This window comes from Pediculus humanus, genomic scaffold (genome assembly GCF_000006295.1).
Source record: "Pediculus humanus corporis 1103172107551 genomic scaffold, whole genome shotgun sequence".
Taxonomy (NCBI): domain Eukaryota; kingdom Metazoa; phylum Arthropoda; class Insecta; order Psocodea; family Pediculidae; genus Pediculus; species Pediculus humanus.
Genome location: NW_002987166.1, coordinates 208,972 through 223,453, shown reverse-complemented (window position 1 = coordinate 223,453; position 14,482 = coordinate 208,972). Strand labels below are relative to the sequence as shown.

General features: G+C 25.4%; 2 protein-coding genes across 2 annotated transcripts; both read left to right on the top strand.

Moving 5' to 3' along the window:
* Positions 1 to 4,398: 4,398 nt before the first annotated feature.
* On the top strand, positions 4,399 to 4,938 carry Phum_PHUM202420 (uncharacterized protein; the record flags this gene model as incomplete). The annotated part of the gene is made up of 2 exons (XM_002425422.1): positions 4,399 to 4,438; positions 4,685 to 4,938. 2 exons carry the CDS (start codon positions 4,399 to 4,401, stop codon positions 4,936 to 4,938), a joined length of 294 nt encoding a protein of 97 aa, XP_002425467.1.
* An 8,379-nt stretch (positions 4,939 to 13,317) lies between these two features.
* On the top strand, positions 13,318 to 14,258 carry Phum_PHUM202410 (uncharacterized protein; the record flags this gene model as incomplete). The annotated part of the gene is made up of 4 exons (XM_002425421.1): positions 13,318 to 13,483; positions 13,581 to 13,696; positions 13,783 to 13,919; positions 14,018 to 14,258. 4 exons carry the CDS (start codon positions 13,318 to 13,320, stop codon positions 14,256 to 14,258), a joined length of 660 nt encoding a protein of 219 aa, XP_002425466.1.
* Positions 14,259 to 14,482: the final 224 nt, after the last annotated feature.

Here is a 14,482-nt window from a genome sequence, read left to right as displayed (position 1 = left end):
ATTTTTATTATTATTATTATTTTTTTTTTCGCTTAGCTAAATGTTTTTTTTCTCGTTCGTTTCGTCGAATCGAAAAAAAAAAATAAAAAAAATGGCGTGACGTGATTTTGTTTAATTAATACTTAATGATGATATCTTCTGCTTCAAATTTTACTAAATCAATTTTGTTGTTTTCCCTTTTTTGTAAAATAATAATAATAATAAAGAAAATTTTCCGATGAGAGATGAAATGACGTCATTTTTACCTCACGTAAAAAAAAAAAATTTAATTTTTGAAAATTTAATGTATGCTTTCTCTCCCCTCTCCCCATTTTTTTTTTATTAATAATAATAATAATAATAATTTTTAAGATAGTGAACGTATTCGGGTTGTTATTATTATTGTTATTATTATTATTATTATTTAATTGGAATAAGAAAAAATTTGTTCGAAAAATCAAATTCGAAACGTCGAAACGAAAGGAGAAAATTTTTTTGTTTAATGTTTGTAATATTACCCCCTACTTTTTACCCCTCCTACCCCCTCCCCTCGCGTTTGTTTTAACGATTTTGTAGTGCGTCATCGTTTGTTTGCGTCTTTGAGATTTTTTTTATCTGTCTCAGATGTTTGTATGATGGAAAAACGAAAGCAATTTACAGGGAAAAAGAAAATTTTTCGAAATTTTTTGTAACCGTTCACTTTTTTTTTAATTTTTCATCTATAAGGTAAACATTATTTAACGTTAAAAATCCGTTCGCTCTTTCGTTTTTTTTTCTTTTAGTTTACGTTTGTTGCTATTAAATAAACGATTTAGCGCCTGCTTCATAAAAAAAAAAGTAAAAAAAAATTCACATTCGAAAGTTTTTTTTTGTCGTCGTTTTTGTTATTTCGACAAACACGTTAGCCGAACGTATTAGTATCTGACACGTTCTTAATAAAAAAAAATTTTTTTTTAAACAATAAAAACGAATCGATCCGGAAAAAAAAATTTTTTGTACGAATTTATTATTATTATCTTTCTATAAAAACAGGAAAATCGTCGAGTTATTAAGGTATCCCTCCCTCACTCCCTCCTCTCCGAAATAAAAGACTGTAAAGTGAAATTTTTCGATTTTTTCGGGGGGAAGAGAGAGTTGGTAAAATCGTTTCTGTCATTTAAAAAAAAAAAAAAAGTTTATGTTTACCTGACATAATTTCGGAAGGAAAAGTTGAAATTTAGGGTCCGTGGGAAGAGAAGGGGGAGTGGTGGTGGTAGTGATAAGAGGCATTATTAATGATAAGCAAACAAAAGCGACGACAACAGCTGCAGAGCAAAAGAATAAATGCATTATTTACATAAATTATTAATAAATATATGAAAATTAGGTCAAGTTTTTTTTTTTGTCGTCGTCACCGCCACCGCCGCCGACGCCGCCACGTTCACCACCACCACCTACAACATTTTACTATAATTTGCATGCTTTTATTCCTAATTTTTCCTTTCCTCCTACTCCTCCTCTTTCCCTCCCCCTTCTTATCTTTCCTTTTTACTTAATGTTTACCCGGAAAAAAAAAAACGTTTCGATAAATTTGTAAAAAAAAACTTTTAAACACACACACACACGATCGATATTTCGTCGTGGCATAAGAAAAACTTTTGCAAAAAAAAAAAAAAGTAATAAATTATTTATTGTTTCGGAGTAATAAAATTGATACGTGCAAAAAAAAAAACGTTAAAGGTACTGTTACGTAGGTGTGTGTGTGTGTGTGTGTGTGTGTGTGTGTGTAAACTAATGAAATTTTTATACAAATCAATTTATTTAAACGAAATTTTTTTTAAAACGTCGAAATCAATCGGGCGACGCCGCCATTTTTTTTTTTTAGACTACCCACCTTGAAAAAACAAAAAAAAAAATTTATTAATCCAATTAAAAATCGTTTTTATGCTTTTAATTAGAGTTTTCATTTTTTTTTTTTTTCGGACGTGGAGAAAGCGTGAAAGAGATGGCGAAAAGGGGGGAAAATGAGGAGGGATGGGGAAAAAAGGGGGCAAAAGGAAAGGGGGAGACTTTCGATCATTTTTAAATAAAAAACAAAACGAATCGAAAAAATTCGAACGTTTTTTTCCATTGTATGGAGGAAATTAAAGATGAAAAAAGACACAAAAAATTATTATTATCATTATCATTATTATTATTATAATTATTATTATTTATATAGAGCTATAAATACAGCAGTAAGGGAAATTTTTTTTTTTTTGGGTCTGATTAGTTACGTAAAAGTTAAAAAAAAAACGAAACGAAAGGTCAAAATAAAACCGACGTAAAAAAAAAAGAAAAATCAATTTTTTTGTTTTTTTGTTTTTGTTTAATTTTACCAACTTTTGGAGAAAAAAAAAAACAATTTTACCAACTTAAAAATTTTCTAGTAAAAAAAATTTTAAAAAATTTTTATTTTAATGTCGCTATGACGTCGATACTTCATTATTCACGCAATAATTAAAAAAAAAAAAATTAAATTAATTTATTAATAAATTTTTATGTACATAATAAAATATGATAATGTATGTATTTTTTAACGATGATAATAATAATAATAATAATAATAATATATTATTATATAATTAAAATAATTTAATATTCGTTCTAAATCAAAAATAATTTTTTTTTTTTTTAGTATTTTCGAATTACTTTTTATATTTTTGATGTCGTCATAGTTAAACGTTCAAGGGTAGTTTTTTTTTTTTACGTCAATGACGTCAGAGAAAAAATATTAACTAATAAATGTATATATACATTGGATATTGTATTTTAATATTATTATTATTTTTTTCTTTTTTTTTGTAAATCTCTCAAAGGAATTGAAACGTAGATATCGATAAGACGTTTTTTGATGTTTTTTTATTCGTTTTTAAAATTGTATCTAAACATTTTAAATGTTATGTGTTTTCTTACAGGAATTTATTTTTCTCTCTCTCTCTCTCATTGTCTCTATCTCTGTCTCTGTTTCTCTCTCTCTCTCTGTGCCTTAATCTCTGTTACTTTCACTCTTTGGCTGCATCTCTGCTTCTCTTTCTCTTTCTTTCTGTTTCTGTCGCTTTTTCTTTCTGTCTTACTCTTTCCCCCCATCTTTCACTCTCTCTTTCTCTCTCTCTCTTTTTTTTATTAGCTTTTCCGCTGCTTTTTTCAAATCTTCCTTTTTTTCTTTTTATTTCGCTTCCGTCTTAAAGTGCTTCTTTTTAACAAAAAAAAAAAAGGCACTCAATCAATTTTTGACTCCTTCGTTTTATTTTCTTTCTTACTTTCCCCCCCCCCACAAAATCCACTACAACAGTTTTCTTCTTACTTCCTTCCTTTCTTTCTTTCTTTATTGTTTTTAATTATTTTTTCGCCGGATTAATTTTTGACGTTTTTTCTTATTCTTCTTCTTCTTCTTCTAGTTTTTTATAAACGATTGAAATTTTTTTCAACAACGTTTGTTTTTTATTTCCGTTTTTTCAATTAAAAAAACTCGCGTGTTACAGAAAAAAAATTTGAAGTTTTGTAATTAATCAAATTCTAAATTTAGTAATTAAAAATTTTTTTGTTTTTTAAAACCGGGTATTACGTCCAAAAAAAACATACGTCACGCTATTAATAATAATAATAATAATAATTTTTTTCACATATCGAAATTATTCTACCAGTTTTACGATTTTTTTCTCCGAAAAAAAAATGAAGAAAAATTTTTTTTCTTTTAGGATTTAAGTACGAAACACTCAATATGTCGAAACTTTGTTGGTTCTGACATTTGACCTATTAACCTTGGAAAAAAAAATTTAAACGTTTTAAATACGTAAAATTTTAATCCAATTTAATTCTTTTTTCTTATTTAATCGATAAAATTTAAAATGTCCTCCAATTTATAATAATAATAATAATAATAATAATTTTACGCTTCGAATATCATGTTTTAAATTATTATTATTATTATTATTATTGATTTTTAAATCCTGTTTTTTTATATATATATAAATAATTTGTTTTCGTAATTAAATTATATATTCCAGACACGTTGTTTCCATTTTGTTCTCCAAAAAAAAAAAAAAAAAAATTCCATAAACTTTTTTTATTTATTCATTTGTCCTTCCAGAATAAAAAGGAAAAAAAAGGAAAAAATTGAATATTCTATCGTGAAATAATTCAAATTTTATCGCGATTAATAATAATAATAATAATGATGAATTTTTGAAAAAAAAATCGATAAATAATAATAATAATAATAATAATACACTTTGGGATTTTTAAAAGTTCTGGAAAAGAAAAGAAAAAAAAATTAAAATTCCCAACTGATAAGCATAATTGATTAAAATAATTTTTTGGAAAAAAAAACATTCTGGAAAATGACTGGAATGACGGTTTTCTGTTTTTATAATTTTATTTTAAATTATACGCGTCTCGATGAAAAAATTTTCCAGACGTTTTTGTTCTCTGGAAAAAGGTGAGAAAATTTTTTTTGAAAAAAGTTCAATTTTTTATTTGATGGATAGAAATAGGTATGAGAGAGGGTGGAAGGATGGATAAATAAAAACTACGTTTACATTTTTCGAAGAAAAAAAAACTGTCGGTTAAATGATAATAATGATGATTATTTAGAATAAAAATATGATTACGTCACAGGGAAAACTTCATTTTTTTTTTTTTTTACATTCGTGGACGCATTTTATTTAATAATTTTGTTTTACAGGAAAAGTGGATGAAAAAGCAACGCAACTTCACGCAATAGCATCCCTTAAAGTTTTGTTGGATGCCACGAAGCCTCACAACGGTTCATCTAGTTCCACGGCGGCAAATCATGTGACCTTAACAAGTCAGTTAAGTCAAGAGACAAGACTGGCAACGAGCGACCAGCCAAATGGTATTGCCACCGGATTAGAAGAAGGCGGTGATCCGGTGAGTACATCAATCACTAAAAATTTTTTCAGAAAAGCGTGGTTTTAGATTTTTTATTTTTTTCTTGAATTTATGCCGTTTATAAACAAATAAATATTTTAATGGAATATTTTTTCCGGGTATTTATCGTTCGATCGGAACAACAAAAAAGGACGAACCATATCATTATTATTTTTTCGGATTTTGTCGTGGCAATAAAAAATAACTTTACGTAAAAGCTTTTTTTTGTTTTACATAAAAATTTTTGAGGTTAAAGTCACGAAGTTTTGATTTTTTTTGATAATTTGAAAAAAAAAAGAAATTTTCGTCGCTTCAAAAAAAAAAAAAGTTGAAAAATTGAAATTTTTATTTTAATTAAAAAAATTTATTTTTTTAATTACTGCCACGTTTTTTTTTTTGTTTTTAACACTTTCGTAATATCATCAAACGAAAAATTTAGCGGGGGGGGAGGGGATCTAAAATAATATCAAAAAATAATTTGTCTGTAACGGTAAAAATCGAAATTAAATTTTATCATCTCATTGATCATCTTCTTCCTCCCTCCCTCCCCAATTTAATCAATGATAAAATCAAAAAAAAAAAAAAAATTTTCTCTCTTTTATTTTTATTCCCCCCTCCTCTCACTCTCCAAAAATAATTTAATTACGTTCGATTAATAAAAGTTCGAATTTCGAAATAATAAATTAATAAATTTTTGAACGTATAATAATCGATGATTAATAAAAAAAAAAAAAGGCGTGAGAAGATCTCACAATGGAAAATCAATGGTTGCCAATTTTCCAAAAAAAAAAAAAAAAATGTCCTCCAAATGATTTTCGATGATGATGAAAATATTAAAATTTCATAACATCACACGAACTTTATATATATAAAAACGTGGTGGCATAATATTTATCATTTTTAAGAAAAGGAGAAAAATCAAAGGAAAGAAAAGAAAATATGGGAGGGGAAGAAGACGGTGGGGGAAGGAAAAAACGGGAGAAGAAAGAAAATTTTGATATGAAAATATAAAAAGAAAATAAAAAAGAAAAAAAAAATTTTCTTTTTTTTTTTTTTTGAGAAAATCGATAACGTCATTTTAAAATAAACTAAACTAATAAAAAGGAAGTTGAAAACGACGACGACAACGACAAACAACAAACAACAAACGACGGCAAACGACAAAAACCCGATTAAAATTTATAAATAAAATAAATTTAATAGCTAAAACCTTTTAATTTTTCAAAGGAAAGGAAAAACGAGGGCGGGAGCAGGGGGAGGTGAAGAAAGTTTAAAAGGGGAGGCGGATGGAAAGGAGGAGGATAAGGAGGGGGAGGGGGCGGGGAAATCCAATAATCTGGCTTATTGCCACTCTTTTGATTTTGGCATCTCCCAATGTGCTTTTACACAATACAAAACTATACCATTAATCAAATAAAAGGAAAGAAATAAAAGGAAAGGAAAAGGAAAAAAAAAATTTATTTTATTTTATATATATATATTAAATTACTTAGAAAGAGGGGTGAGGGGGAGGAAGGCAGGGATGAATGGGAAGAGGAAGGGGAAGGGGGAGTAGCGAAAGAGAAAACGGGATGGAAAATGAGTGTGCGTGTGCGTAACGGATAAATTCCGTTTTTAAAATTTCTACTCGGGATTTTATTGCAATTTTCTAACTAAGAACAATAAAAAAAAAAAAAGCAGAAGAAAAGAAAAAGCAGCAGAAGAAAAAGGAAAAGATCGATAAACCTTAACCCCAAGGTGGTGAAAAAATTTTTTTGATTTTGTAAAATGACCCAATTTTTTCATTGTTATTCGAAATGAAAAAGTTTTTTCCAGTTCGTGTAGTAATAATAATAATAATAATAATAATCGTAGTTTATCATTTTATCCAGAAATTTTTAAAGGGGAGGGAGGGGAGGGGGATGAAGATTTGTAATAATTCATTACATTCTCCGTCGTCGCATTAAACGGAAGTTGGTGTGGTGGAAGGGAAAAAAAGTTGGTCAGTTTTTTTTTTTTTAATAAAAACTGACCAAAGTAATTTTTTTTTTTAAAAACACAAATCATCATCGATATATCGATTTATCGATTTTATTAATTTTTTTTTTTTACGTATAAATTTTTAATGGATTTTTTTTTTTTTTTTGTTTGGGATGTTTTTGTTTGTTTTTCTTTCTCGTCGATTTTTCTTTTTTTTTTTTTTGAATAAAAATTTCTTCACCTAAATTTTCTTTTTTTCATTCGATCTGCGAAAACTAACACATGTCATATTTTCTTTTCCTGTCTCTAATGGATTTTTTTTTGTGAAATCCGATCTGGAAAAAAAAAATGGGGGGAGGGAAGAAACGATGAAATTTCTAATTTTCTTTTATTTCTTTCTACAAAAAAAAACAACAAAAAAAAATTTTTTTCTTTTTATTTTTATTTTGATTTTATTTTTTTTTTTTTTTAAACGTGTAAATAGAAAAAAAAGCAAAAACGATTTTTACCCTTTTTTTTTTTTTAAAAAAATTTCTACGATCGTTTTACGCGAGTGAATTTTTACTTAATTTATAAAAAAAAAAAAAAAAACTGAAATGAATGTGAAAGTTTTGTTCAAGTGTTTCCGGTTTCGTTTTTTAATTTTTCCTTTTTTTTATCATTTCCCTTTTTTCAAAATTTTTTTTTTTCCGAATTTTTACTAATAAAAATCTTTTGTTTTAGAAACCAAAAAGTAAAGTTTAAGACATGGGTTGCCCTATTTGTTGTTGTTGTTGTTGTTTGATATGTTTACGGAAAGGTTTTCCCCTTTTTGGTTTTCTTTTAAAAGATTTTCTTTCCGGGTAACCTTTGTTGGGAAGGAAAAAGTTTAAATTTTCACTGATTAAAAAAAAATAAACGTGTGAGAAAATTTTCTTTTTTAAATTTTCCATAAATTTAATTAATTAAATTTAATCGCGATTTTTATCTTTTCGATTGTTGTTTGTTTTTGTTTCGATTGTTTGTTTTTTTTTAAATTGTCGCACAAATGTAAAAAATTAATTTTTAAAATTGTTTAACATAAATAAATTTATTAAATTTGTTTCCTTTTTTTTTTTATAAATTTAAATTCAATCGTGTTAGTAAAAAGTAAAAAGAAAATTTTTTATTTTTTTTTATTTGTATGACGTCATCACAAATCGATTTTTGTCGTCACTTTTTTTTTTTTTTTTACGTTTCCTATCTTCAATGCCACCACAACACAGGAGGTTTTTTTTTCTTTTTTTCTTTTTCTTCTTTTTCATTTTCCATCTCTTCTTTTTTTTTTTTTTATATTTGAATTTAGTTGGGAAATGTCCAAATACGCCATGACAATAAAGCACACCCACACAAAAAAAAAAAAAAAAGAAAATCTCGAAATCCTTTTTTTCCTTTCCCTCTCTCTTTCTCTCTCTTTCTCTCTTTGTCTCTGTCTCTTTTCCTTCCATTTTTTACCAAAAAAAAAAAAAATTGAAATAATTACGAGAGAATTAAAAAAAAAAGCAGAAGTGAAATTTTTTATTTTTTAAAAAAAAAAGTATTGCGGTTTTTTTTTTACTTTTTGAAACTGGATTTTACTTCCTCTCTCTCCATCTTTCTTAACAAAAAAAAAATGAAATGAAATGATATGAGATAAAAAAGAAAAAGAAGAGGAGAGAAAAAAACGGGATGAAAAGAGGTAGAAGATAAAAAAAAAGAGAAAAAAGAAAAGATGAAATCGTTATGCGGTAGGAACGCGCCAAAAAAAAAAAAAAAAAAATTATTTTTTGTAAAAATTTGTTTAAAAGTTTTTCGAATTGATTTTTTTTCTCTCCCTCATTTTTTTTTTAAATTTTAAATAAAAAAGATGGAAAACGAGAAAAAGTTTTTGTTTTGAAAATGGAAGGAGGAAGAGAAAGGAGAATGAGGAGGATGAGGAGGAGGAGTCGTGGGAAAGTAAGAAGGAAAAAAAATTTATCAGTTAAAAACAAAATAAAAAGAAAAAAAAATCTTATTAAATTTTTAATTAGTTATTAATAAACAATCGATGAAAAAACAAAAACGTATAATAATAATAATAATAATAATAATAATAATAATATTGATTACCTTAATTGCAAAACAATAAATAAATAATTTTTTAATATTATCGATTTTTTTACTCCCCCTCACCCTCCCACTTCCACTCCCACTCACTTTTGTTATTAAATCAGTTTATTTATTTATTTTTTTATTAAAAACTTTTGATTTTCTATCTTTGTCTTTCTTTTTGCATTCTCGTTATTATAAAACGAACAACAACAACAACAGAAAAAAATCATTTCGTGCAAAAAGTAATAAAAAAATTACGAATAATAAGAATTATAAAATTTGAGGAAAATGTCGTGTCACGGCCCTTTTTCGAAAAAAAGGAAAAAAAAGGAAAAAAGGAAAAAACTTTTTAGATTTTTTCATGTTATTTAAATTTTGACCTTTTTTTTGACACGGAAGAAAGGAAAAAAACAAAAAAAAGAATAAAAAATAAAGGAGAAAGAGAGATGGGAGTTTGAGGAAAGGGGGGGGAAAAAGGGAGAAGGAAAAAAGAAAAGCAGGATGCTAAGCAGACGGATTAAAAAAAAAAAAAAAAAAAAAAAAAACGTCAGGAGACTTTTTAAAAAATTATTTAAAATCGCTTTAAGGGGAGCTTAAAAAAAATTTTCCTTTCCTTTTTCTCTCTCTTTAAATCCGCACCCTTTATATCATAATTGTTTTTTTTCTCTCTTTCTTTTTTTCTTTTTTTATTACCGTTTACGTGGATTAAAAAATTTCAAACGTAAAAAATCGATTAAAAATGTGAACGTTGTTTATATTTAAAAAAAAAAATCTCTGGAAATTTCTAGAATTTTTTATTTATTTATTTACTTAGTTAAATATTATAAAAAACATTTTTTTCTTTTCGTTTCCCCCCCCCTCAAAAATTCTTTTTCTGCATTTTTTTTTCTTACACCTGCATTTTAAAAAAAAAAAAAAATCCTAAATATTTTTTAAGAAAAAAAAAAATTTATATAAATTCGTCGTGACCTTTTTTAATTCTGGAGAAATTCCAAAAAACTGGAACTGAAATGCATACCTAGTCAGTCCTCCTCTTTTTATTTAACATAATGAGATTTTTTTCAAAATGATTTTTCTCCCTTTTTTTGTGGCCTCTTTTCTTTTATCTTTCCCTTTCTCTCTCTCCCTTTCTTTCTCTCTCTCCCTTTCTTTCTCTCTCTCTCTCTCTGTCTCTCTTTGTCATCTCTCTAATCCTTTCTTTTTGTATTTCGTTTCTTTAATTCATCATTTATTATCTTTTTTTAATTTAAAAGAAAAACAAAAAAAATTAACGAAGAAAATCAAAAAATTTTTTTTAATTTTAATTTTTTTTTTTTACTCTCGAATGATTTTTTTTTAATTTTATAGCTCGCACGCACGAACTATATTATATAGCAAGTTGAAAAAAACGTTAATCGCGCTATAAATTTTAGTTATCGACGACAAAAAAAATTTTAAATCATTTATTTAAATAAAATAATAATTATCATCGATATTTTTTTATTTAAAAAATGATTATTTAAAATAAAAAGGAAATTATTAATAATTGTGACGTCATTATAAAATTTAATAACGATGACGTTTCAACGAAAAAACGTTTATTTTTCCCTTTTTTGTTCTCTCTCGTGTAAAAATTTTTTTTTTCTTTTTTTTTTTTATTATTTGGTTATTTCCGTTATGAATACATTTTTATGAAAACATATTTTTGATTTATGATTGAAGAAAATATTAAAAATCCAAAGATTTATTGATATAAATAAAAGTGAATATAGAGGTAGGTAAACGCGTTGTTATAAATATTAAAAAGATTTACAATTTTCAATCTTTTTTTTTTTTCACTCTTCTTTGACCTTTCACCTCTTCCCTCCCCTCTCCCTTCCCTTCCCTCCTCCTCGCGTTCCCCAACACTTTTTCTCTCGTAATTTTTTTAGTTTTTTTTTTTTCCAATTATAAAAAAATTGTCTCGCGTTTTGTGTTTAAAGATAAAATGGCGTTAAATAAACGTGGAATTAATAATAAAAAAAATAATAATTAATTAATTTTTTTTTTTTTATCGTTTTCCATTAACGACTTTAAAAAAAAAAAAAATGAAAAAATATTACAATAAAATGGGGAGCAAAATATAATAAAAAAAGAAAAAAAATTTTAAGGGTTTTTCAAGAGGGGGTTTAATTGATTTTCCATATCATTCGTTTATCATTAAAAACTTGATAGTAATATTATTATCATCACTGACCACTTTACGTATGATTTTTTTTTTTTTTTGTTATCCTTTTGAATAATTTTTCTACAGAATTCTAATAATAATAATAATGGAATTTTTTCCAGTTTTATTTAAATGAATCCTTTTGAGATTAATAAATACGATTATTAAATATGAAGAAAAATAAAAATGTCCAAAATTTATTAAATTTTATATTCAAAAATTATTATTATTATTATTATTATTATTATTATTATTATTATTATTATTATTATTTGACGTGATGTTTTATTAAAAGACGTGACGTAAGATTTTGGATTTGAATTTTAAAAAAAATATGAAAATTTAAATTTTAGTAAAGTATTCAATAAAGTCAATTTTAAGTGGATTAAATAAAAGTGAATAAGGGTTATTAAAAACGAAAGGAAATCGGGATGTGAAAGAGAGTGAGAGAGAGAGAGAGAAAGAGAGAAAGATAGAATTTAATTTTGATTGAATGCGGGCAATTACGATTTCCGGTTTGAATAAAGAAAAAAAAAAGCGAATTGTAATTGTGCGGATTGAATTTTTTGTTTCCTCAAATTTATCCCATTGTTTTCTTTTTTTTTTTTTTTGTACAAATATTTTTATTTTGTTCCGTCACGGTCGAAAAAATAATAATAATAATAATTAGTAATAAAAAAAATTACCCGTAATAAAAATATTGAAAAGTTATTAATTTGCATTTATTAAAGAGTAATAAGTTTAAATTAAAAAAAAAAAAATTTATTTATAAATTAAAATCGTTAATTATTTATTTATTTTTTATTTATTTAATAAATGTATTATCGATGTAAAAAAATAGAATGTCTAGCAGACGATAATTAACAAAAAAAAACAACATCAAATTAAAATTCACGAAAGTAAATAATTAAAAAAAAAAAAAAACTTTGTTTATTATCGTTAAAAAATGTAAACAAAAGAAGAGGATTTTAAAATTTAAATGTCCAATTTTCTGCGTTCTGATTGGTTGAAATTTAATAATGGCGTCTCCGTCACGTTGTTTTGGTTATTTTTTTGGCCAATGTAACGGTCATTTAAATTTTAACTTTAAAAACCAAAAAAAAAATTTTTTTTAACGTTTTATGCTTCCTAAAACCACGTTAAAAATTAAATTTAATAATAATAATAATTTTTCCTTTATCGATTTGACGTAAAATAAAAAATATCGCAATAATAATAATTATTATAATTAGTATTGGTATTGTCGTTGTTACATTTATTGAAATTCGTTTTAATTTCCTTAATATAAATAAATAATTTGAATCGTTAATAATAATAATAATAATAATCTGTTTATTTTAAATTAATTAAACGACGTTTCAACGTAATTTGTTTAATAATAATTTATTTTCGTTAATCGGGAAAAAAAAATTTTTTTGATTTCCATAACGTTTTTCGTCTAATTGAGAAAAATTAATTAACATAATAAATTTTTTAATGTTTATTTATTTATTTATATAAATGAATATTATTATTATAAATATATTTATATAAATGAAATTGGGGAGGAGGCAGTGAAAAATAAATTAAGGCAAAAAAAAAAAGAACGAGGGAAAGGAAGAAGAAGTTTTGAGAAAAATTTATTACTTAAAAAAATTGGTTTTTGGGCTTTTTTTTTAGTAAAAAAAAAAAAAAAAAAAAACATTTTTCCTCTCCTTCCCCCTCTCCCCCCTCCCCGTTAAATTAAAGTAAGATAGTTGAAATTTTAGCCTCTAGTTTTACTTTATTTACAACTTTTATGGAACCACTAGAAAATAAATATCTATATATGTACAATAATAATAATAATAAAGTTTTTTTTTTTAGTTTTAGTCTTACCATATTTTTATTTTTTTTTTTTTATGTATACGGTTAGAAAAAAAAACTAAAAACTTTTTTTTTAAAAAAAAAAAGATGAAAAATCAAACATAATAACTAAAAATTTAGTTTTTTTTTTTTTTTTGGAGAAGAAGAAAAAGAAGAAGATGAAACGAAGAATACCTTTGAAGGAAAAAAAAAGAATTTTGTTACTATCATTGATTAATTTTCTAATATTAAATTAGCGGGAAAGGAAAGGGGGGTAGGGGAATTTTTTTTTTTTGATTTCGAGCCAAATGAAATTTGCTCAAGCTCCAAAAAAAAAAAAAATTTTTTTTTTCTTATACTAATGGAAAATAATGGAATCATTATTGTTTTGTTTTTTCCAGGGAGAAGAAAACGAACCTCTCGATGCATTAGATATGTCATGGCCTGATACAGCTCGTAAGAGACTAACATATATTTTAGTGGCTCCTATAATATTTCCTTTGTGGCTTACATTACCAGATACAAGAACACCCAGGGGTGAGTTTAACTCAAAAAAAAAAAAAAAAAAATTTAATTTTATTATTAAAAACGTCCTTAACCTTAAATAAATATTATTATTATTATTAATTTTTAGGTAAAAAGTTTTTTGCCGTGACATTTTTAGGAAGTATATTATGGATTGCAGCTTTTTCGTATTTCATGGTTTGGTGGGCAAACGTTGCTGGAGATACCGTCAGAATACCTCCAGAGGCGAGTTTTTATTTTATTTTGTAAATAATATAAATATGTTTTGTAAAATATCAATCATTCATTTAATTATAATAAATAATAAACAGGTTATGGGATTGACGTTTTTGGCTGCTGGAACATCAATTCCAGATCTCATAACAAGCGTTATAGTTGCAAGAAAAGGTTTTGGTGATATGGCTGTTTCTTCTTCCGTTGGAAGTAATATCTTTGATGTTACCGTTGGGTAAGTTAAATTAAATTTTTTTTTTTTTAATTAATTACAATGTTCAGAAAATGATTTAATTAATAATGATAATGATGATGATTATTGATGAAATAAAGGTTACCAGTGCCTTGGCTTCTGTATGCAATTATTTATGGGAAACACGTTGAAGTTAACAGCGTCGGAATGGTTTGTTCAATTTCAATTCTATTCATGATGTTAGTTTTTGTGATATTATCAATCGCTTGTTTCAGATGGAAAATGAATAAAGGATTAGGATTCACAATGTTTCTTTTATATTTTGTTTTTGTTGCCGTTTCTCTTATGTTCGAATATGAATTGCTTGTTTGTCCCGTTTAGTTAATTAAATACTTACTTAAAATAATAATTTTTCTGTTTTTTTTTGGAGGGGGGTGGGATGGAATGGGGGGAGGGAGGGGGGGTTACCGAAGGGGAAAAAAAGAAAATCGGAAACGCTTATTTTTTATTGTTATTTTTTATTTATTTTTTTCTTTTCGTACAGTGTTCAAAGTAATAAATTTTCTTTTTTTTTATTATTATTATTAAATTTATGCACAAAAATT